The following is a 25534-nucleotide window of genomic DNA, read 5'->3' on the forward strand; positions in this document are numbered from 1 at the left end:
GTTTCACACTTAGGTCTTTCATCCATTTGGAATTTATTTTTGTGTATGGTGTAAGAAAGTGGTCCAGTTTCATTGGTCTGCATGTTGCTGTCCAGTTTTCCCAACACCATTTGTTGAAGACACTGTCTTTTTTCCATTGGATATTTTTTCCTGCTTTGCTGAAAATTAGTTGACCATATAGCTGTGTGTCCATTTCTGGGTTCTCTACTTTGTTCCATTGATCTATGAGTCTGTTTTTGTGCCATTATCACACTGTCTTGATGATTACAGCTTTGTAATACAGCTTGAAGTCTGGGATTGTGATGCCTCTAGTTTGGTTTTCTTTTTCAACATTCCTTTGGTTCTTCGGGTTTTTTTCTGGTTCCATACAAATTTTAGAATTCTTTGTTCTAGCTCTGTGGAAAATGCTGGTGGTATTTTGATAGGGTTTGCATTAAGTGGGTAGAATGCCTTGGGTAGTAGAGACATTTTAACAGAATTTTTTCTTCCAATTCATGAGCTTGGAATGTTTTTCCATTTCTTTGTGTCTTCCTCAATTTCTTTCATCAGTGTTTTATAGTTTTCGGAGTATAGATTTTTTCCTCCTTTGTTAGGTTTATTCCTATCTTACGATTTTTAGTGCAATTGTAAATGGGATTGATTCCTTGATTTCTCTTTCTGCTGCTTCATTATTGGTGTATAGAAATGCAACAGACTTCTGGGCATTGATTTTATATCCTGTGGCTTTGCTGAATTCCTGTATCAATTCTAGCAATTTTTTGGTGGAGTCTTTCAGGTTTTCCACATAGAATATCATGTCATTTGCAAAAAGTGAAAGTTTGACTTCTTCCTTGCCAATCTGTATGCCTTTATTTCTTTTTGTTGCCTGGTTGCTGAGGCTAAGACTTCCAGTCCTATGTTGAACAACAGTGGTGAGGGTGGACATCCTTGTCTTCTTCCTGACTGTAGGGGAAAAGTTCTCAGTTTTTCCCCACTGAGGATATTAACTATGGGTCTTTTGTGTATGGCATTTATGATGTTGAGGTATGTTCCCTCTATTCCTACTTTGTTGAGGGTTTTTATCAAGAAAGGATGCTGTATTTTGTCAAAGCTTTTTCTGTATCTATTGAGAGGAACATATGTTTCTTATCCTTTCTTTTATTAATGTGGTGTATCATATTGATTGATTTGGGGATGTTGAACCACCCCTACAGCCCGGGAATAAATCCCACTTGGTTGTGGTAAATAATCCTTTCAATGTACTGTTGGATTCATTCAGCTAGGATCTTGTTGAGGAATTTTGAATCCTTATTCATCAGGCATATTGGTCTATAATTCTCCTTTTTCAGTGGAGTCTTTTTCTGGTTTTGGAATCAAGGTAATGCTGGCCTCATAGAATGAGTTTAGAAGTTTTCCTTCCATTTCTACTTTTTTGGAACAGTTTCAGAAGTATAGGTATTAATTTTTCTTTAATTGTTTGGTAGAATTCCCCTGGGAAGCCATCCAGCCCTGAACTTTTGTTGGGAAATTTTTGATTACTGATTCAATGTCCTTGGGGTTATGGGTCTGTTCAGATTTTTATATTTCTTCCTTTTGGTAATTTATGTGTTTCCAGAAATTTATCCATTTCTTCCAGATTACCTAATTTGTTGGCATATGATTGCTCATAATATTCTCTTATAATTGTTTGTATTTCTTCAGTGTTGGTTGTGATCTCTCCTCTTTCATTCATGATTTAATTTATTTGGGTCCTTTCCCTATCTCTCTCTCTCTCTTTCTCTCTCTCTCTGATAAGTCTGGCTAGGGGTTTATCAATTTTGTTAATTCTTTGAAAGAACTAGCTCCTAGTTTTGTTGATGGAGCGCATGTTAAACCACAGATTCCTGAGTGCTACCCCCAGGGATTCTGACTGAAAGGTCTATAGCGGGACCTGAGAGTTGCTTTTCTAACAAAGTCTCAAGTGATGCTGATTAGGAGTCCACACTTTGACACTTTGGATGTGGAGCTTTGGAATTTAAGAGAAGAAACTCGGATTTTATTGTAGGTGAGATGGAGGACCACTTTAATTAGCTGAAGGATATGATTTGTTTTACTTTTAAAAAAGATCCTTATTTACAGATTAGAGCTATGATATGTCCTTCTAAGGTTGTTGTAAAGATTAAGCGAGATAGTGCATGTGCCTACAATTCTAACATGTAAATATGCCTTTCAGATCTTTTCACTGCTTTCTTGCCTTACTATTTTGCCCCAAGAATTTTAAATGAACTTGGAAACTCTTATGGAACTTCACATAAATTTTCTAAACACCAATATATTCCATTTCTATTGCTCCTGTGGTTAATTACTGCAAACTTAGTGGTGTAAACAACTTTATTATCTTATAGTTCTAGAAGTGAGAAGTCCAACATAGTTCTCAATGGGCTAAAATCTAGGTGTTGGCAGGGCTTCATTCCTTTCTAGAGGCTCTGGAGGAACATCCATTTCCTTGCTGTTTCCAGCCTCGAAAGGCCACGGACATTCCTTGGCTATGGCCCCTTTTTATATTTTCAAAGCTATCAATAGCTGGCTGAATCCTTCTCACTCCATTTCGCTTTGACCTCTGCTTCTGCCTCCCTCTTCCACATTTAAGGACCCTTGCTATTACATTGGGCCCACCAGGATAATCCAGGATAATCTTTCTCAAAAATTCATCTAATTAGCAGCCTTAATTCCCCTTTCCCACGTAAGGCAGATACTCATAAGTTGCTGGAAATTGGACCTGGACATCTTTGGGGGGGCCATCACTCTGCCTACCAGCCCCAGTGTGATGTAATTTCAGTGTGCTCTGTTGGCGCGTTGGTGCTGGCTCCCATTGAGCGCCTCCCTTTCTTCCCCATTGCTGATGGCCATTTTAGTCTCAGGATAAAAGTAGCACCACCAGCAAAAAGTTCTCTGAAATTAAAATACCCCTTCATCTGTCCTGCTGCTAGATTCATAGGTTCTGAGGCTTGCCTGCTCCTCACTGCATTGTCTGCCCGCTCAGTTTAATAGGAACTGTGGTGCTTTTAGTTGTTCATTTACTTAATTTGGTCTTTAAGTGTTTGGGACCAGGAAAAACAAAACAAAACAAAACAAATTTTCTTATTTCTCTTTCTCCTTTGGGAAAAATAAAACAACTTAAACCCCAAGCATTTGCCCAAGCATAACAAAGCTTACTTAAATCACAAAGTCCACCTCCCTGCCTGTCTCAACCTCTCTGTTGGACTGACTGTGGCTGACAGCGGAGCGGGCCTCCTGCTTTCCCTAGTGAAGCAGAAAGCCGCATCTTGAATCCTGACCGTCTGTGTAAGTCAGTGATCACACCCTTGATGTTACCTTTCATTTCAACAGCTCTCTTGGCTCCATTTGCTCTGAGCAGTTTTAATTTCCTGCCAGCACAGTGGCACAATTTGCTGGCATTTTCTTTGGGATGCTTTTCATCGAGAGCCTAATGAGTGCCTGGGTTCTGGCTGATGATAAGCATGAGGCTGCCAGGGAAATGCCAAGAGGCCCCTCAGCTCTGGAAGGCATCTCCGCCTGATTTCCCACCTCCTGCTAACTGTGGGCTGAGGCACACATGTATGGGAAATTCTTCACTGCTATCACTTCTCTGACAAACTACCAAAGTGTATGCAAAGAAACCTGAAAATCACTAGGGCCCAGCTCCCTGATACTTGGTCACAAGGAGTTAAGTAGAAAACTGCCTTGGTGGAACTCACTAAATGGACTTGCTAAGGCAAACTCCTGATAATGGATATACCCAGATAACCAAGGCACACTAATGGAACACGTCCAGAGATAATCAAACTTTCACTAATTAAATAAAATGTTTTCCCATATCTAAGAATTTACTATCTACATCCAAGTATTTTACCCAAAACAGGAGGTTGCTATGTTATTAGCCTAATGCAGTTATAATAATGCTTTGCACTTTCAGAGGATTATTGATTGGAGCCCATGGAGGTTTTGCCAGTTTGGAGTGTCTTTCATTTCCTGCATCCCACTCTGCAAGTCTGTCTGTATTACTCAAGTCCCATGCTTTCCCTTTAATTCATCTTCTTCTTCTATTCCTTTCCTTATACTTGGGGGTGATTCCTCCCAACCCCAAACTTCTTTGCTTTCAACTTTCTGCATATCTTTATTTTATAACCTAGATTGTTTTTTAAGGCTACAAGTCCATCTGAAGGGCTGTTACAAAGACAGTTTAGTATGTATATCATGGTCATGTATACAGCAGAGGGTTAGTAATTATTCAAGAAGGAAAAGGACACATTTTACTATATCCCTATAAAGGGTATCTCTCCAACCCCACCATTTTGTCTTAGGAACAATGAATGCTGTTTACTGCTATAAAAAATTATTTTAATAACATAGAAGAAAACTTGCTATGAAAATTATTTTAAGTACTAGGTCTAAAGATTAATGGTAAATAACACTAGTACTAAGATCTTCTCCCTGACGTTGTGACTCTGAGGCCCTCTGGGTCTAAGGTAGAGAATATAGGGATTAGGTCTTGATTACATAAGCCAAGGACTTCCTATTGACCTCACATGTTCAAAATGCCTAGGTGATCAAAGGAGCAGTTTCAGCCTTTCTTTGTCATACCCAAAGGAGGAAACTTTCACAGCAATGATACAGACGAGACTTTGCTCAATATTTTGCTATCTCCCCTTCGCATCATGTTAAAAACTCATCTCAGGTAGGAAAAACTCATTTTCCACAAGCACTGAAAAGTGGGATCAAGGATGGCTCCTGATGTTTGTTCTTCATCCTTCATCCTGAAGTGATAGCAGTGAAGAATTTACTATCTGGCCCAATCCTGGCCCATACACTATCATTTAAATAAGAGGCAAGAAAAATTCAAGACTTGCTATATCTTCTCATCACTTAAATCTGAAAGATACTTTCACAAGGAAGGGTACACACATCCCTCTTCCCCCATATTCTTGTCCATTAATCCCCAAATCACCAGGCCCAAACAAGAATGTCACCAGTCCTTCTTCACCTTGAGATAAGAACCCACAATCATGAATGCTTTTGCCAAAAGAACTCTATACAAACCAAGTTATTAAGCATTTTTCTTTCCTTCTTTTCTCTCCTTCCCATTTGGCTTTCTTTTCCCTTCTACAAATATATATTGAGCACCCATTAGAGATCAGCTCAAGAAACATCTTCCCAGGGAAGCCCTCCATGACTTCTTGATTTTAAATAGTATCCTTTAACTTTTTACTCAGTGTTGTGTTTCCTTTTTATTTTATTCATAGGACTTATTTTCTGATAGTTTCTATTTGTTTTCTTGCTCATGACCTATTTCTTCTGCTAGAAATACAAACTTCCTAAGAACAGGGTCTAACTCACTGTTTTACCTCAGTTCCTAGCACAGTGTCTATCACATATTAGGTTTGTAATAAATTTTTTGGAATGAATGACTGGAACCAGGTATGAGAGATATAATGTTGAAATATAAATGTCCTTAATATTGTAATGAATGCTTTCTAGAATAAAAGAAAAAATAATGATACAAATGCTCAAATTTTATTTAGCCAAGTTCTAGGAAGGAAAAGGTGGAGGATGCTGTGAATGAGCATAACAGTTGCTATTTTACAGTAGGCTAGAGGGGTCAGGAAAGAGTTCTTTAAGGAACTGTCTTTTAAGCTGAACTTGAAAGATGAATATGAGTTGATTAGGCAAAAAGAGGGCATAAGAGCCAGAGGGAAATATTTCATAGTTCCAATGCATAGAAAGAGGAATTTTATTTAGAGCATTCTTTAAAATCATCTGCCTATTAAAATTTAAGTATTAGAACTGTGCTGTTAATTAGAAACCCACAATATTTAAAGAAATATCTACAGAGACAACAGAATAGTGGTGAGTGGTATTCTTGAGAACATCTACTATATTATGACAAGCTAGATGCCATTTAGTGAGACATGAAATTGAATGTTATGACTGAGATATCTGCTCATTCTTTAATTCACTTCAACAAACACATATTGAACACCTACTAGGAATCAGTCATTGAATTAGCTTTTTGGAAGACAAAAAAATAATAGCTCAAATGTTTGTTCTCAAAAAGTTTATAATCTGGTAAGGGGCAGAGTGTTTCAATATGCAGTGGTAAATACAGAGATAGAGATGCACATATGGTGTAATAAAACATAAGAAAGGACATGTATGCTAGCCTGGAACATCAGGGAAGACTTTCAGGAAGAGAGGATCTGTAAACTGAGTTTTGAAAGCTAAGTAGTGATCAGAAATTGAGAGTGGAGTGGGTTAGGGAGAATGGGAGGTGTAGAGATAGAGAGAACTGTATGAGGAAAAGCTTGGAAACATGGAATAACATGATATACATGGGGAAGAATGAGTATCTTTGTATTACTATCATGTGGATAGATACTGTCTCACAGGGTAATTGTGCACATATGATAAGTTAATGCATATGAAGTATTTAGAATATGCCTGGTACCGAGTGAACCCCCACTGAATGTTAGTGATGTAGTGGATGTAATGACGATTGCAGCATGTGGGGTCATTCACATGACAGGAATGACTGGATATGAGGTCTGAGAGGTAGGAAGGGCATCGGGCATGGGCACAGGGTATGCCATGATGACACACTGGAACTTTTTAAATAGGTAATTGTGTACCAGTGAAAGATGATAAGCTGGGGAATGCTATGAATTCCTATTTACACCTTGAATACTTCTTCAAAACCACAGCTAGAAAATGGAATCAAAGAAGCTAAAGACAAAAAAGAAAGAAAGAAAGAAAAGAAAGAGTAGTTATGAAGCTATTAAAATGGATCAGGAGAAAGATAAGGTTTATGAACTGAAACAGTGACAGTAAAAATTAAAAAAAAAAAAAAAGGATGGATTAAATGTACCTGTGAGGTAAAATCATGAGAACTTTTGATTGAATGGATATGGGGAAAGAGAGATTGAGGGAGAAAAATTCACCAAGCATCAATCCAGATTGCTGACTTCAGCGACTAAGTGGATGGTAATGCCATTAAATGACTGAATGAATAAGAGATATGGTAGGAGAAACTGATGAGGACAAAAAAGATATTAAATTCAATTTTGGACTTGTTGAGTTTTACATACTCCTCAGATATCCAAATAAAAAGATCCAGCATGTCAGTTGGTGTGGTGATTTGAGAACGTGGTCACAAATTCCGACACTTGTCCATGACTGAGGGGGACAACCCTGCTATAGTAAAGAGACTTGCAAATTTGTGCTAAGTTTTAAAATATTGTTTTACATATTTGCATGCTACTATACAAATTAGAAAATGGTTTTAAATTACTTTTTAAATATTTTGATTAGTGATTTTCAAAACCTCCTTAATCTTGCTTCAGTCCTGAGGTTTTAAAATAAATGGTATTACTTGTTTCATAAATAAGAAATATAAATACAACAAAACGACACATTTTTTGTTTTGTTTTAAAGATTATTTATTTGAGAGAGAGAGAGAGAGAACGAGCAGGGGAAGGGGCAAAGGAGCTCCCAATGAGCATGGAGCCTGACATAAGGCTTGATCTCATGGCCCATGAGATCAGGACCTGAGCCAAAACCAAGAGTTGGATGCTTAACTGACTGAGCCATCCAGGCACCCCCATAACAACACATGGTTTTATATATTCCAGGTTTGTCTGGTGGTGTTTGGCAGGGATATAAATTCTTCATTAGAGAGTTTATAGAGGATGCCCATCATTCTAATATGTTAATATGTCACATTTCTTATTCTACACTAAAACATGTAAATTAGGAATGACTAAAATTTGGGACTTATGTGAAGCTTGACTGAAACTTTGCTATGCAGCTAATAATAATGGATACCATTATTTTTACTGAGAATCTGTTATGTTCCAGACATTTAGATCTTATCCCAAACCTTCAGCAGAATTCTATAAAGTGGTTATTAATTTACTCATTTTAAATCTGAAGATTAAGGCTTAGAGAGGTTAAATAACTTGCCAAAAGTCAGTATATAATAAGGATGGAAACTGAACTAAGATCTGATTCTCAAGTGAGGTGATAAGAGCGCGAACTCTGCAATAAGACAGAACTCTGTTTGGTACCAGCTCTCCACTTAAGAGCTGTGCGGTTTGGGCAAGTGTGACTTGGCAGATTGAAGTCTCAAACTTTTAATCTGTAATAGAAAGGTAATACCGATTTAAAGGGTTAGCTTGATTATTTAATTATATATACATATATATGCATGTGTAATAGGCATGTAATGAATGTAAGTTCTCTTCTACTATCCATTTTAATGTATGTGGCTTTTGTTTTTTTTAGTTTCAAATTTTTATTTAAATTCTAGTTAACATACAGTGCAATATTGGTTTTAGGAGTAGAATTCAGTGTGTGTGGCTTTTTACATAGTTATTAAGCTTCAAAAATATTTTACTGTGTGTAAATGTGTTACTCCCCTAAAAAATGAAAGTTCTGATCATTCTAATGAGAGTTCGTGCCATTCTATTTATTTTTTAAAAGAGAAACTAAACACGTAGAACGTAACCAGTACACACAAAATTGCACATAGATTTTGAAATACCATCTAAATCTTTCATTTATTCCTTCTTCTACCCCAGACCTAATTCACTCTAGCACACTAAACTAAGATTCACTAAACTAAGTAACTAAACTCCCAATAGGTAAGAATTCAATATAGAAGAAGTTTGGGAATTTATAATCCATTCATGAAGATTTATCAAAAAATTTAAAGAATCCACCTCTTCTTCCTTCAACTCCTCCCCCACTCTTATCTTTTAGTTATTTTTTACTGGTTGAAAACTGTAGAAACTCACAACTGTAAGACTTTATTACTTTTAGAGAATACACTATAGTACGTTTACTATAAATAATTCACACCATACTACACTTGTCAAAAGGAATGAACAAAGTATATATCATGGTACAGGAGCCCTGATGCTTATTGTTTTTGCTCACTTGCTCACTAATTCTCCAACTGCAGCTCCCTGTCACTGTGAATTACAGTCGTTCTGATGTACACAAATACTGTATTCTGCATAATTAGGTATCAGTATAGGAGCCTCTGTAAATTACTTTAACTGGTGTCAGTACTGAAGCAAATAAGAAGTTTTCAGTTCTGTTTCTAGTTTGGGTTATTTTCTGACCCTAAAGAGCCTGACATCAAGAAGTCCTTTTCTTTGTGAAAGGCAGCCTTTTCAAATCTAACTGCCAGACACACTATTGAGCTATGTGTTCAATTCTAATTGGCTGAGATCTTTTCAATTCGGCAGTTTCATCTTTAATGCAATGGACGTAAGATTATATGTAGGTCTTTTCAGTGGGTTTTCCATACTGGTGATTAGGGCAGAGGATTTGAACATAAGCAGGCTGCTGGCTATTTCTTCTGGCCAATTTAAATTGATTCATACAAGTCCTTCGTACCCCAGGGAAAGGGCAGAACAAATCCAAGTGAGTGAGACAGCTATCGCTACTCTCAGATGGAATAGTAGAAAACAAGGCGGTGGGGAGGGGGGAGGGTAGCCGACTAGAGGAGGGGAAACACTCTAAATACTGTAAAATTAGAGCTCTGAGTAGTCTTGCAGGGAAATATTGAAACTTAACCTGTAGGTTTCTGTGTAGAATCAAGGTCACAAGGAAAATTATTTCCAAGATTGATTTTGATATCTTTAGGTTAAAAGGGCTATGCAAATGGAAACTGTTCTTCATATCTGATCCTGCAGGGAGCCATGGTGAATAAACTCTTTTCTGAGTTTCCAAAAGGAAGTTGATAACTTACAAAACTCTAAAGCACCCCTGAACTGAATGTGCTATATCAGAATAGCAGAGGGTAAGCTAAAAACTTTGTGTCAGGTGAAAAATTTGTCTTAGAAGAACAGAGATGGGTGCTATTGAGAAAAACTCCCAGTTTTCTATTAAGAGGGTAAACAAAAAAAGAAAGAAAGCAAGCAAGCAAGCAAGCAAGCAAGCAAGCAAGCAAGCTGGTAGACTAGGATGAGCTATTTAAATTTGGCACATCCAAAAGTAGTCCTTTTTAAACAGACAGACCCTGGCTATGAAGCTCCCTTCTGGTTTATCTCTCCAAGGAGAGAACAAGTTATGGGGTAAACCATGATGGGACCATTTCTACAACATCTCTATCCTATAAAGAAGGAACTTCAAATGAAGTGTTTCCTCAACTCCATCTCCAAGTTGCTCAGGAAAATGCTTAGTATGCCACATCAGTTAATTTGGGGATTCCCTCTCTGAGGGAGAAGGGAAAGCATTTCTTTATTCAAAGAAAACAGGGACAGTGCACTGTTGACAATATTTTAACGAGGCCATTTCAATCTCCCCTGAACACAGGAAAACAACGCAACATTTTTCTAGCAAGAGAAAATAGCAACAATTTCATTTTATTGGTTTTGACTTGTTCTGCTCTAGAACATGTGCAAAGCATCCATCTGTCTCTTGAGTACTAACATTCAATTTGTTAAAATTCATAGTAATAACGAAATACAACACTGATGCCTAGCACATTACTTGAACAAATAAGGGTGACAAGTATGGCAGATGTTGCAGAGACCAGTGGGTAAATCCCCTAAGCTAAAAGATTTTTGTTGTTGTCATTTGATAGGAAATCTTAGGAACTTACACAATGATTCATTGTTTCTTAAAGTGTGGAATTCCACAAAAATAAAACTAAAGCCAGTTTTAAACTATCACTCTCAGCCAACTAAAAACAAACAAAGCCAACCCCTGTGAAGAGCTGGCTACAGCAGCCATATCTGAGCTGTCTTCCGGAAGACTAATGCTTTGTAAACAGTCTTTCTCTGAGACTCAAGTTTCTTGAGAGACACTGTCTGAGAATCACTTGAATAAATGCAATTTGATGAGTAAGTAGAACTTAGTAAGCCCTCCTGAGGCTTCAGAATATGTAAGATTCTTCAACTGATACTCAAATACAGAACTACCTGGAATTTATTTTATACAGATTGGAAGGTCCTTATACCTAACAGAAATGCATCCAGATATTCACCAAAAGTCATGTACGTTAATGTTAATAGCAAAAGTATTCTTAATAGTCCCCAGCTGAAAATTATCCAAATGCCCCTGAACAGTAGAATGAATAGTGATATAATAAAAAACATTATACTACACAAGAATGAACAACATACAACTACCTGAAATAATATGAGTGAATCTCACAAATTGTTGGTCAAAAGAAGCCAGACTCAAAAATGTATAGACCATAACCTTCCACTTGTATAAAGTACAGAGAGAGGCCAAGAAGGCGGTGGTACCCTCTCTGGGGTATGACTGGGAGAGAATGTAAGTGGGGCTCTCGGGTGCTGGCCATATTCAATTTCTTCATCTGAACTGGATGTTGGATGTGAGTTCAGTTTGTGACAATTCATTGAGCTATAATGTGCAAACGTGTGTGCAAGCACATGTGTATTTACACAATACTCAAAGAAAAGCATAAAACATAATAGGGCTACATCTAACTCGTTCCTTACTTTACCATGTCTGTTCACGTGTCTCTGCTAAAGTAAGTCCTATAATCATTTATTCACTAACAGTCTTCAGATCTATATTTTTCTTTCTCTCTATGTGTTTACAACTCCCCATTTCTAGCTATCAAATTCCATCTCTTTTTTAATTGATAGAATTTCATGTCCCACTTCAGGCAGAAAACCTTTTAGATCAAATTGGTAGCCTAAGAAATCTTCCACACTTTTTTAGCATGGACATCTAAGATTCTAGCATTTAAACAGAACACTTCTTTATGTACTTTAAACATCCTAATAAGAGAGCAAAAGACAGGCAGCAGAGTTTGATATATTTTACAGTATTTAGTTGTAACCCTCTGATTTCAATGACAATGTATACTATTCCATTTCACCTGAAAATTTAAACTCCATAGGAGCTTATGCGTATATGTAGAGCTTGCTGGTGAGGTACACTATATCTTAAAACAATGATGAAGGTTCTATTTCACCTTTGATTATTCCTAGTTTCCTCTCCCTTAAAATGTAGAGCTCATTATTGATCATCTTTATTTCTGAACTACTACTGTTACCACTGTTATCAGTACTGAACTACCAATTATTAGTACTTACTATGTGCCAGCCAGTGTTGTAATCAATGTGCATATATTATCTCATTTAATCTTTACAATTTTGTAAGTAGGAGTTGTGATTATTCTCATTCTTTCAGAAGAAACTGAAATTCAGCAAGGATAGATGATCAAAGATCAAAGAACACAGCTTGATTTAAACCCAGGTGTTCTCATATCAAAGCCCAAAGTTTCATCACTTTGAGCTCAAGTAAGTTTACACATATGCACTAATCATTGGTTCCCTTACTTTTTCTAGTTCAGGCATTGTTAGCAAGGTTAGATGTAACAGATATTTTCCTTTCTTTGTATTTATTTCATTAAAATAATTTGAATCCACGTAAAAATTCCCCATATAAGAGATAAAGTCTAGCTCTATGTCTACTCTAAGAAAGTAACTATTATTACATACTACAGTTTTGTTTCTCTAGTACCCAGGACTATTATAGCTCATTCTCTTTTCAAAGTGCCAGTATCAGGAATGCGTTTAGGTCATCTGCAGCCCCGGAGTTGCCTTTCCTAGTGATGGTCTATTGGACTCTTTGATCAAGTTCCCAAAGACTCAAATATAATCTACAGAGGAAATGGGAGTGTACAAGTCATACAAGTAAAAGAATTATTGATGCATTGACATAATCTATGCACACAGTTCAAGGCATCACTATAGAGAGGCAATGATGAAAAATATACCTTTTTCATAAGCCCACATCAAACATGTCTGCTCATCTTTTTCACCACTAGACCTGCTGGGATCACAAGCTACCAGATTCATATCAGCTCCATTATCCAGTAAGAACTGAACCAGGCGAATGTGACCATGGTAGCAAGCAGAGTGCAATCCTATAATAGAATGAAAGTATGAAAGGAGAAAAGAGGAAAACTGAACCCCAATTTTCAAGACAGTTATCACCATATCATAGCATTGTTGCCAGAGATACAAAGCAAAGATAGATTTCTTTGATAAAGAATTAATTCTATTATTGAGCAAACACAACATACTTTAAACAAAAGACGTATCCTATTCTAGTTGATCTTCTAGATAGATTGCCTTATGTTTAGCTCAATTTTCAGTATTTCTACATGCACTGAAATTACCAAGAACAAATGTTGGCATCTTTGTACAAGAATGAAGACCCCAAACAAGTGTTTTTCTTGAGCAGCAAACCAAGGACAGGGCAGTGTTGTCAGTCTGTACCTGGTATGGGCCATAATAGATGCGTCAACTATAGATAATTTACCACAACAATGAAACTGACCAAAAATCAGTCTGCTTTTTATTGTCACCATACACCATCAATTCTAAATGATGTCATTGATAAAACATCCCTCCTCATTAGGGTTGACCACTCCCTCTTTTCCCTTCCCTCTGAGCACACCAATGTTCTTGAGCATTGATATGCATCAAAAACTGGTGATGTTTCACCAAAGTCTTACCTGTGTGCCCATCCCTTCCTTGGTGGTTGATGCTTATGACATTTTGATCAAGAAGGAATTTAACCAGGTCAATGCTCTTACCATAGGTACAAGCACTGCAAAAATACAACAAAAGGAAAAGACTTCTGTTATGAGTTGAATTGTGTGCCCCACAAATTAATATGTTGAAGCCCTCTTATAACTTCACAATATGACTATATTTAAAGGGGTACAATTTAAAGAGGTATTTAAATTAAACTGGAATCATTAGGATGGGCCTTATTCCAGTATGACTACTATTCTTATAAGAATAGTAGATTAGTACACAGATGACACAGACAGAGGGACAATCATGTGAAGACACAAGGAAAATGTGGCTATTTACAAGCCCAGGAGAGAGGCCTCAGAAGAAACCAAATCTGCTGACATCAAGATCTTGGACTTCCAGTCTCCAGAACTGTGAGAAAACAAATTTCTGGTGTTCAAGCCACCCAGTCTGTTGTATTTTGTTATGGCAACCCTAAAAAGTACAGCTCTGATTCATCCAGGCTATTCCAGATGCTAGTGTGTATATGAGAGACTAAAAAGACAAAGAAGGGAGAAGGAGGAGATGAGAGAGGAGAAGGAAGTGATAAAAAACAAGCACATATAGCAATATAATCCTGAAATTCCCAAATCTGGGCTTTCAAGATAAGAAGTTGTATAAAATTTCTAGTATCTTATTATTAAATATTTCCCATGATATTCTTTTTCATAAAAGGAGGAAAAATATTGCAAGACTTTCATGCATTTTTAGCTACAAGACCTAGGCATTCTGCAGGACAATTGAATGCGGGAACCCAGAAGTGTCCTGAGAGACTTAGGTGACAACCTGGACTTGTGACTGGCATCTGAAGTGGCAGGGGGCAGTCCTGTGGGACTGAGCTCTTAGCCTGTGGGATCTAACATTAACTCCAGGTAGATGGTATCAGAATTGAACTGAATTGTAGGACATATACTTGGTGTCTGCAGAAAATTGGAGAATTGTTTGGTGTGGGAAAAACTCACACATGACTGGTGTCATGTATTCCAGAAGTGAAGTATTGAATTTTGTAGAACAGTACAGAAAAACAGCGTGTTTTTCTTTCCAAACTTGGTTCATTGGGTCTTAATATTTCCATTTCCTGGGATGACCTTGCCAATTCTTTTTCTTTAATGAAATGTCATTATTTTCTTTAAAGAAATATTATTCATCTAGCTGAACTGTTCCATCGATGAAGTCTTATGGACCAAAGGCTGAGTTCACTGCTATCTCTACTCTTTCTTTGTCATTTCAGACTTATGGCACTTATCATATTGTGTTATGATAATGGATACATCTCTGATTACCTTGATACCTTACAACAGAGTTCCTATAAGGAGGGAAGGGATGGTGTCATCTTAATGTTCCTACCACTGCCAACACAAGGCAAGTCCTTAATAAGTCATTCTTGAATAATTGAGTGAATAGAAAGCTACCACTTAGTGCAAAAGATCATATCACTATTAATTATTTGCATTGTAAGTAGGACCCATAACACTACACTCTTAATGTTCCATTGTCTGAACTGCCTCATTGATTCTTTTCAAAGCAACCATTTACAGGAATTGATGAGTTCTGAATATATATATGCATGGGTGTACATATGTGTGTATATATGTGTATGTGTATATATACATATGAAAACAATAACAGAAATGTATTGAATGCTTTCTATTGAGTGCAAGGCACTGTGACTTTTACATAGAAAAATTTCAGAACCAGAGTGAACTCATGTAAAAGGAGAGTTTCTTTTATAAATATGTGCTTAAAATGAATAGAATAAAAATATTAATATGTTATTCCTAGTAGCCACGGGCTTATACAAAATAAAATGATTGGATACATACTTTTAACTCACTTCACTAAACTTGTCATATAGACTCTTCTGAAGGTGACAATCATCCTTTGATTATAGTTGGTTCCAATTAATGTGCACAGAGTAGCAAAATGATTTGAAAACTAGCCTGAGGTGTCAGCCTTAACAAGCATGACCTAATGGGGAAAGAGGACACCAGTAACCATATATATCAGTTCTGCCAATTTTCCTTTTGGGGAGAAATTCCACTGACCCATTTTGAGTGAAAGCATGATCTAAAGAGTTCTTGCATCTATTCTGTTACAGAGCATGTAGAACACAGACAAAATATTTTGGCACTAGAACATGAAGATATATAAAAAGCACAGAATTTGGAATCAGGCAGGTATTTAATACATGATTGCCTAGTCATAAGACTCTTTGGTAAGTTATTTAGCTTCTCTGAGCCTCAGTTTTCTCATCTGTAAGAGAGAATAATAAACCCCACTTCATAAAATGGTTATAAGGATTAAATGAGATGATGGATGCAAATCATCTGGCATATATTCACTACTCCATAAATGGTAGCTTTCTTCAACTCCTTTTTGGCTGATCTTTTTTTCTGATAAGAAAAATCTGAGCATCCAAGCAATATTGGACAGATTGATGCCTTATCAGGAAGCACAAGCTTAATATTAATTCAGTATAAAGAAAAAGTCTTCTCATTTCTATTAGTCACTAGTGCAATACAAACACTATGTAAATAACATATTAGTCTCAAATACATTTTTTAGAAGTTGCAAGCTAGCCAAGAAATCTGTAATGTGTAGGTAAATGATCTTATATTCAAGGTTTACGAAATTCAAAGTACTATGTTTTTATTTTTCTAGCAAAATAGTAACTCATTTGTTAAAAATGAGGGCTTCAAATTTTATAAAACATCTGTCTATCTTTTGGGTATTTTAGGGAGCTCTGGCTCTGAATTTTTAGCAACCTTTTCCATCCTTTCCTAGAGCACACTGTAAAGGACTCTCATGCATTCCTAGAAAGGAGTTAATGCCTTCTCAGGTATCTCAGCGGCCACCCTGACTAGGCTTTTACAGGCTGACAGATGGGTGTCTTAGATAGATAGATACATTTGCACATAAGGTTTAAGTGGTAAGGAAAAAAGTGTCACATTTGATGCTGATGAATTCTGGTAATGAGATTCTTGTCGGAGGAGGATTATGGGCACTGCCCCTTTTGGCAGCTTTCTGCAGAGTGAAGTGGAATAGAAGCAATATGCTTACAGATGTTGATATGCCTGTTGCCTTGGCAACATCAGTCCCTGTCTTTGCGGCTGCTGCCAGGAAAGCAGCATCTGGCTCCGGCCCCATCTGTTATACTGGCTGAAGCATCTGCCTCTACCTTTTCTTCTGTGCATCTAGCTTGGGGTCCTTGTCCTCTGCCCACCCTCTGCTCTTGCTCTCTGATTGTAACATCTGCCACTATCCGTTCTTGCTTTATGTATACAACTTCAGGTGCCGAAGAGTATCAGCTACCCTTAGTGGCTATTGAACCTAAACATTCTTTTACCTGTGAAAAGCTGTTTCACTGAAGATGTTTTCTTTAGTCAGGCTTTCAGTTCCTGATATTTGAATGATTTCCTTGGCGACATCAAATTTGCCATTATAGCATGCCCTAGAGTTAAAGAAAATATTTTGGTAATAGTAAGAAGGTACATGTGGTTTACCTGGAGGACACATGGAACCATACATGTTACTCACAGGTGCAAAGGGGTATCTCCATAGATATTAACAACATGCGGCTGAACTTCACTATCACTCTGGAGCAGGTACTTCACTATATCATGGTGTCCAAAGCGAGAACAGAAATGGAGTGGGACATGGTCTTCATTGTCCTGAGCATTCACTGTCATCAACAAGAAAGGAAAAGTATGTTATCTGGAATCTTTTGTGTCTCAGCCTTCTCATGTGTAGTGTCAGGAACTTTTCTAAGTGCCTGAGAGACTCTTGGAAATTTCCAATTAATGATAATAATAAAGGAAATTAAGTGCAACCAATTTAAAAAGTTATAATTCTGTTCTATTGTCCATTACCACATTAAACAGGCTTTCTTCTAGCTTCCATAAATTCTATGGAATGCATCTAATCAAATCTACCTTGCACAATGGAATAGTTTAGGAAACTCATAAGCATCCAAAAGATCCTCATGGCCTTATTTCCACAAGTATCTCCTTCTAAATTGATTTTTTTCCTCTGTAAGATGTTAAAAATTACAGATCCTGGCTAAAGCATCATTCCCAGAGATTTTGGTTCAATAGGTTAGGGTGGGGTCTAGCACTGTGTATGTTTACAACACTATTTAGGGGGTTCTGATGTACCCTTAACTGAGAATTATCATACTACAGTATACACAACATGGCGTAATGAAAAGATAAGCTTTAGAGTGAGGCAGACCTCATTAATTATATTTCCTTAGACAGTTATTTAACATCCAGTTGTTCACTCAATAGTGGGCATCTGTCCTCTCTTTGGCTCAGCCAGCCTCATAACCCCTTTGGACATTTGGGGAATTCCCTATACTGAGAGTACTGACTAGAGGCTAAGACCATGTTTAATCATAGGAGCTGAAAAAAACGCTCTCCAAGCCTCCTTTGCAGTGAGGGCACAGGATTAGCAGAGAGTGGCCATATGTCCTGGTTTAGGCTTTACCCTAGCATAGTTTTTAATAGGGACCCTTTCACCCTCAACAGCGCCCTATGGGTTCCTCCAATCAACACATTATGTCAGACTCTGACATCAGAGCTGATGACACAAAAAAGCAGAACCTAATCTATCTTGGCAGTGTAGCAATAATAGAGTAGCTCCATCCAATTTCCAGTGGTAATGATTCCAGTCACAGACTCAATGCCCTACATGGTTGGTGCCAGAAGCACAAAGGTTGGCATGTGTACCTAGCAGCAGCAATGTGTCTCCAAATGACTACTTTTGGGCTGTGATTGTGGACATTGTTCCTCACTGTGAGAATTCCAAACCTGGCTTTCCATCCTGTCCTGGGGAATATTCTGTGCTCTAACTGATATCCTTTAATATATTCCTTTTCTGTTTAAATTAGCAAGAGTGAGTTTCCAATGCTTGCAGATAAGAACACCCGATTGATACATACTCATTCCTCAACAAGTATAAAACGATCACTGTGTGCCAAGCACTTTGCTCAGCGTTGGAGATACTGATTTATTATTAATAATGATGGATATAATAACAGTACTGTTTTAAGGATGCTGAAAAGATTAAAGGAGATCATGACCAGAAAGTATCTAGCATGATGCTTGCCACAATATTAGACATTTAATGAAAGTGTCTATTCTCCTTTTTCACTAATTTCCCTCCTAGAAATCTGCTAAGTGCTAAGGCCAATATGCTATCAATGTATAGAATCTATATCCTCAAATAACCTGCAATCTAGTTGAATATTCAATCATTTCAGGGCAAAAGTAATAATAACTGAACACCAAGCTGCTAAATTCTGGATCTGCTTTAGCGCAATTTTTAAAACTAAAATAACTGAATCATCTGCTCCATAGCTATTTATTGTATTTGATTACTTTGTTAATCTGTACAAGGTGTTTTATTCAAAATAGAAAATAACAGTCCTTAACAAACCCTCTTATTATCATTCTTATATGTATCTATAATAAAAATTATCCATAGAATCAAAAGAATTGAAGAAAAAAAAGTAAAGGATATATAGGAAGGAAAAGAAAGGGAAGGTAATAGTTAATTTAAAAAATGTGCAAGTGGTTTATTACTACTGTTGTTACAATCATCATTTAACATTTAATGAACACAGGCCTTGTAGCTGTTATATTTGTAGACAATGATTCTTATTTTATTGTCCTGTAAGATCTAAGCCAAAGGGAAATCTTTAACAAAGTCACTGAACTTCTCCTCCCAAGGCCGTTATTGAAAAATAAATCTTTGAATCTTTTTTTATTAATGAGTGGCTCAGAAGGACATCCTTCCTTCAGAAGAATGTTCCTGGTCATTTTGATTATCTTTCTTTTTATGATACTTCTCCTTTGTTCACATTCTGTTGGAAGCCAGGGAAAGTCAATACCATGAGTCAATGCTTTAGAACAGTAGGGAGTCCAGGGCAACTGGAGGTCACGTAAGAGTTCTTGAGGTCCAGAGGGGACATTGTAAAGCAGAATGCAGCACAATCTTCCATTAATTCATAGTTTGCCTTTGGCCATCCCTGGCCCCACCCAGAATTATTCTTCTCTAGTTGAGTCAATAAACTTCAAAGTAGATTATCTACTTTGATAATCTGAAGGTGAATTACCTTCAGTGGCCTAGAGGTTCTTCTCATCAAAGAAGATATAAATACCAACCGAAGGGACAAGCCAGGAGAGATCTGGATCAGACATAGAGTTTATATATACACATCTATATTTCTGCTTCAGCCATTGTGATCTACTTAGTTTTGTCTTGTATCAATTTGCAGTGACAAAAAAATGTATATGTTATTATATCTTATCTGAGGGAAACTGAATGTAAGAATGGTATTCTATTTGCTCTAATTTCACATTTTATTGAGAATTAAATAAAGAAGAATTTCAAGCAGGGGCGCCTGGGTGGCTCAGTCGTTAAGCGTCTGCCTTCGGCTCAGGTCATGATCCCAGGGTCCTGGGATCGAGCCCCACATTGGGCTCTCTGCTCGGCAGGAAGCTTCCTTCTCCCTCTCGCACTCCCCCTGCTTGTGTTCCCTCTCTTGCTGTGTCTCTCTCTGTCAAATAAATAAATAAAATCTTAAAAAAAAAAAAAAGAATTTCAAGCAAAGAAATAGATGTAAATCGTTATTAGGAAAGTATTTAGTGCCTAGTCATCTACTTTGAAGAGCATATGTGTTCAGTAATGTCTTTTATTTTTTTAAGATTTTATTTATTTATTTGATAGAGAGAGACAGAGGGAGAGAGGGAACACAAGCAGGGGGAGTGGGAGAGGGAGAAGCAGGCTTCCCGCGGAGGAGGGAGCCTGATGTTGGGCTCGATTCCAGGACCCTGGGATCATGACCTGAGCCGAAGGCAGATGCTTAATGACTGAGCCACCCAGGCACCCCATTTAGTAGTGTCTTTTGAAAGAAAGATTGAGTGAATGGGTGGGTGGATGGATACTACTCCTTGCTTACCTCTGCTTATTGATCTTAAAGTAAAAATTCCCATAATAACCCAGCAAGGTAAGCACTTCCCATTAGCTTTCTAAAACAACTCCCAAGTGTGTCTTAAATACATTTTCAATTAACAAATCTGTGTAATAGCTCTGACAAGATATTGTTTTAGAAATAAAATACTTCCTCTTCCTGGCCAAGCCTCAGAAATTTTTGTGACTTTATATAATATCCAGTTCCATATGAAAGGAACTGTAGCATTTAATAGTCAGATGACAAAAAATTAATAAATTCTGAATTAAAAATTTCCCATTTTTAACTTTATTAAAATGATAAGTTATGAAGGCTCGATCACTACTTTCTTCTTATGGAGTCCAGCAATATTTTGACCTTTTCAATCTCATTCAATAAGCATTACATTTCTCCTTTCTCATTTTCCTATGTGGTACAAAGAAGAAGATGAGAGACTTGAAACATATGTGACTGAATAGGTCAACCTCCCAAACATGCTGAACTGAAGAGGTTGCTTTCAGAATTACATTTTGGCTAATTTTGTAGGCTGAATTTATTTTCATTTGTGACATTCTGTTACCATGGAAACATACTGTAAATACCAGATTTCAAATTGTGCCCCCTTTGAGGTCATTAATTCACTCTTCCTCTTATGTCCATTTACCACAAGCAAGGGCCAGATCTAAAATAAATCATCTGGAGGCTTAGCTACACTTTGGAATAAATGAACTAGCTGATACTAAATTTAGTACGGTGTCCAGTAGCACAACAGATCTTCTGGTTTATTCTTTGCAGTTGGTTGAAGTACAAAAGGGACTTAAATATCAAGTGTGTATTAGAAGGAAATAAAAATACATAAAAATCTGAGTCATGCTGTCTCTTGATATTTTAAATGATTGAGTAGAAAGCATGTAGTGCTTGTGTGAATCAGAAAGAAAGGGTTGAAAATTATATCATATGATGCTGGCATGTAGGGGGAATACAGGTGCAGTATACATTTTAATGCCTTTTGTAGAAGAGAACTTTGATCCTGGAGACATGCTGATCAATGATACTCATTTTGACACCACTGAGCTTTGGAGTTGCACAGAGGAATAAAAAGCTGAGGTTGGCATCGGTAATAAAAGGGAAAAAAGTGAGCTGTTCCTGACCCTTTGGAAGAGCGAGGCAGTTTCAAAAACACAATTATATGTTCAGTGGTTCATACAGGTGTACCTTTGCCTATTCTAAACCAACAAAATCAAAGAGACTGTTTAAACAAGGTCTAAGGAACGGCATTTCCTTGTATCCTGACAACACAGGTTATTTATGATAATGCTATAGAAAAAATATCTCAGTTATTGCATACTGGCTCATAGAAAATGACACCAACTATGTTTCTCAAACTTTAGAAAATAAAATGGCCCTCTTTCCAACATGGGAACTGGAAACTGCCCTAGCCTCTTCCCATACGTGTCTCTGGAAACCTTTATGTTTTCCTTATGTGTAGATGAAAACATTGATTAGCTTTATTAACTGAATATTGATCTCAATTTTGGACCAAGGCACTGGCAGTTCGAGAGCTTTGACAACCTTGTCCTTTTGTAAATGCGCATAGTTTCTGCTGCAAAGGCAAGCAGCTCTTATAGCTGGGCTTTTAATTAGGTCTCTTGGGGGTCAATGGAAGAATGTTGGATGTACCTGAGAGAATTTAATGATAAGATGTAACTCTGAGGGAATTTGTGTCAGAAAATAAAGTTTGTAAGGAAGAGAAAAAGAAAGAGAAAGAAAGAACTTTTTTCAACATTCTACTTTTAATCAATTTTCCAAAATTCATCTTATAATTAAGAAAATTAAAAGTTGTGGGAAATTCTATTCTATTAACCACATCCTAAAATCTTTCTGTATGTGCTAAAGATTTTTTCCCCCAGCCTGATCACACTGTAATGCTGTTTCACCAAAAATAATAGTAACATCAAATATTGGGGAGGATACGGGGAGGAACTGGAACTCTTATATATTGTTGTGGGAGTAAAAATAGTACAAACACTTAGGAAAACTGTTTTTAATTTCCTAAAAAGTTAAACGTATGCATACAGCAAATCTACACACACACACACACACACACACACACACACACACACACACATCTCCAAGAATTGAATGTTTCCGGCATCTACATTCATAAAAGCCAAACTAGGAACATTCAAGCATCCATTAGGGGGATAATGGATAAACAAATTGTGGAATAATCATAGAACTTTAACAATAAAAAAGACAAACTATGATTCATGCAACAACATGGATAAAAGTTAAAATAATACTGTCAATCAAAAGAAGGCAGTCCCAAATTGTATTGAACTACAAGAGCAGAAAAAATTAACCTATGGCAATAGAAGCCAGAATATTGATTACCTTTTGTGGTTAAAGCAATTTACTGGGAAGAGGGAACAAGGGAGCTTTCCAGAGTTCAACTTTCCATATGAAAATATTCTATATCTTGATCTGGGTGGTTTTGCATGGATAGTAAATATTCACTTAAGTCAACATTTACTTTAGATTTGAGAATTTTGCTGTATGCAAATTTTAGGTCAATTAAAAAAACATTAGTGAAAAATAACAAAATGAGAACAATTTATCTAAGAAAACCCCTTAATTTTATTGAAGCATCTAATATATTAAGAGTTGAACTAAAATGTATATAAAATGATTAACATATAGATTTATTACATTAAAATAATAAATTACAATTTGTGGAACAAATTAGCATATGCAATTAATCAGCTTCAAGATTATTCTCTAATAAAAAAGAAAGTGCAAATAAAAAATACACATAAAGTAAAAAAAAGCAAATGTCTTCTAAATATATAATCTTACCATCTGCTTTGCTGCCTTCTTCCATCAAGAGTTTTGCAATATTAAAGAATCCTTTTGCAGATGCTAGGTGGAGGGGCCTATCTCCAACTTCACCACTTACATTTACATCAGCACCAAATTTCAAAAGAAGGCGGGTTACCTAAAGAATCCATTCATTTGAAATTAGTACCAAAAGTCAAACAATAATGCAAAGCTTTCAAAAATATGGAAGAAGACGTATCATTAAAGTGTTCTCTTAGATTATTTTTATCTGAAAATAACAGAAAACCCTAACCTGATTGGCTTAAACAATAAGGAATTTATTATTATATCACTTAACAAGAAGTCTAAAACTGGAGAAATTTCAGGGTTAGTTCTTCATTGTACATAAATAATCCTCCCTAAAGTCACCCATAATCTTCCCTAAACCATCTTTTCCAAAGTCTTCTTCTGGCCAGAGCCAGCAGTGTTTACTTGATTCTTGATTTTCACAGCAACTCCATGCATAACGGGTCACTGATGGTCATCTTGCTACTGGAGTTCTGGGTTCTTTTCTGGATTTGTGGGTAAATGGGAAATAGCTGCACTTGATCACAGCATCTTCCTCAATTAGCTGAGATCCACATTCAAAGGGAGAGAGAGATGAAGTATTAAACAACTTAGGAGTCTTCCAGGGATTGTTTCAGGTAATTTATAAGATTTCTTTAAATTATTTACCTATTTACTTATAACCTTCCAAATAATTTCTCTAAATCTGACATTGTCTCCTCTGGCCATTTCAGAAGTCAATACAATGATCCCAAGAGGTAAGTTAGAATGAATCTGTGCCATCAAAATAACAGTTATGGGAGGAACCCTCAACTGACCTGACCACTGAGGTGTTAGCATAAAAGTGAATTCAAACCCTAGATCTATTTTGGCTTTCTATGTGGTAGCAAATAAATATCTCTAGAATATGGTACATATTTGATAGAAATTCTAGGCAAAATTTAGCAGTGTGGGATGTGGGGAAACTTCCTATTGACTGTAGTAGGTAAAGAATAAGGGTTCTGAAGTTAGGCTTTATCACCTTTAATAAATTATTTGACCTTTCAAAACTTCAGTTTCTTCATTATTAAGATGGGAATCACAATAGCTCCACTTCAAAGAGTTGTTACAAGGATTAAATAAGTTATCATATGTAAAACACTTAGAAAAGTGCCTGGCACTCAATAAATGTTAGCAGAAGTGGTAGCACCAATGTGGAACATGTGTATTTTATCCATTTATTTGTTGGCTAATGGGCAGACCAATACTTAATTCAGAAGAAATTGGAACAGTAAAAGTTAGTCTCAAGAACTGTGCATGCCTAAGCAGATATTTCCACTTACAAAGACTCCATAAATTCTGGTTATGTGACTTTATAATGGACAGCTTTAAACTATCTTTGAAATCGATTGTCTATTAAGCACTATTATTATATAGCTAAGAAATATTGCTCTTGGTACAAAACATCTACTCTTCCACTTAAAAATAAGTAAATAAACAAATGGCAAGGAACATGGAACATTAGGCACATTTATATATCGAATGTACCATTCTCCTGTCAGCATATTTTAGCAAATGACAATAGCATCCATAAATTACTTATGTGCTGTCTTCGCACACCGAAAGTGAGTCCCTTATCATAAAAAGGCCATCCACATTTTAGCATAATTTTATAAGACTGTGACTATATATTCAGGGAAAGTAAACAAATTTAGCTCTCCACCCAACATGCATAGAAGCTCTTTATGTTTCTGTGGGTGAGGAGGTTAATCACCAAAGAGGGTGACTCTACAAATAACATGCATTGTGTACATCTGGTCTGTGCCTAAAGTCGGGAGTATGGAATTTTTTCATCATCTGGGCTTTTAGACCCTGTGCTTTCTGAAGCATTTTCAGTGCCCAGCTCTCCAGTACACTCCAGTGCACTCTGAGCAGCACATCAAATGAAATGAGAAATCTTTCCTAGCTAGGTCACGCTTCGTGGGTCTGAGAGTGTCCAAGCATATGCTAGCCAGCAAAGAAATAAAGGCACAATGACTAGAAGAGCACATAGACACAAGTAAGTTTGATTTTTAACTTGGAATCCTCAGGCAGGACAACAGCATGACCTCTACGAAGACAAAAAGGTATAATT

The 25534-nt window shown here is 36.7% G+C and overlaps 1 protein-coding gene across 1 annotated transcript in view; it reads right to left on the minus strand.

Moving 5' to 3' along the window:
• The window catches only part of TNNI3K (TNNI3 interacting kinase), a 303991-nt gene that overhangs the window by 163888 nt on the left and 114569 nt on the right, over positions 1-25534 (minus strand). The window contains exons 7-11 of the mRNA XM_078072905.1: positions 23395-23533; positions 17124-17268; positions 16933-17037; positions 13523-13617; positions 12779-12928 (exon numbers count right to left, since the gene is read on the minus strand). Of these exons, the coding sequence (XP_077929031.1) occupies positions 12779-12928; positions 13523-13617; positions 16933-17037; positions 17124-17268; positions 23395-23533 (634 nt within the window). The remainder of the gene's footprint in view (positions 1-12778; positions 12929-13522; positions 13618-16932; positions 17038-17123; positions 17269-23394; positions 23534-25534) is intronic.

Source organism: Halichoerus grypus, chromosome 5, assembly GCF_964656455.1.
Source record: "Halichoerus grypus chromosome 5, mHalGry1.hap1.1, whole genome shotgun sequence".
NCBI lineage: Eukaryota > Metazoa > Chordata > Mammalia > Carnivora > Phocidae > Halichoerus > Halichoerus grypus.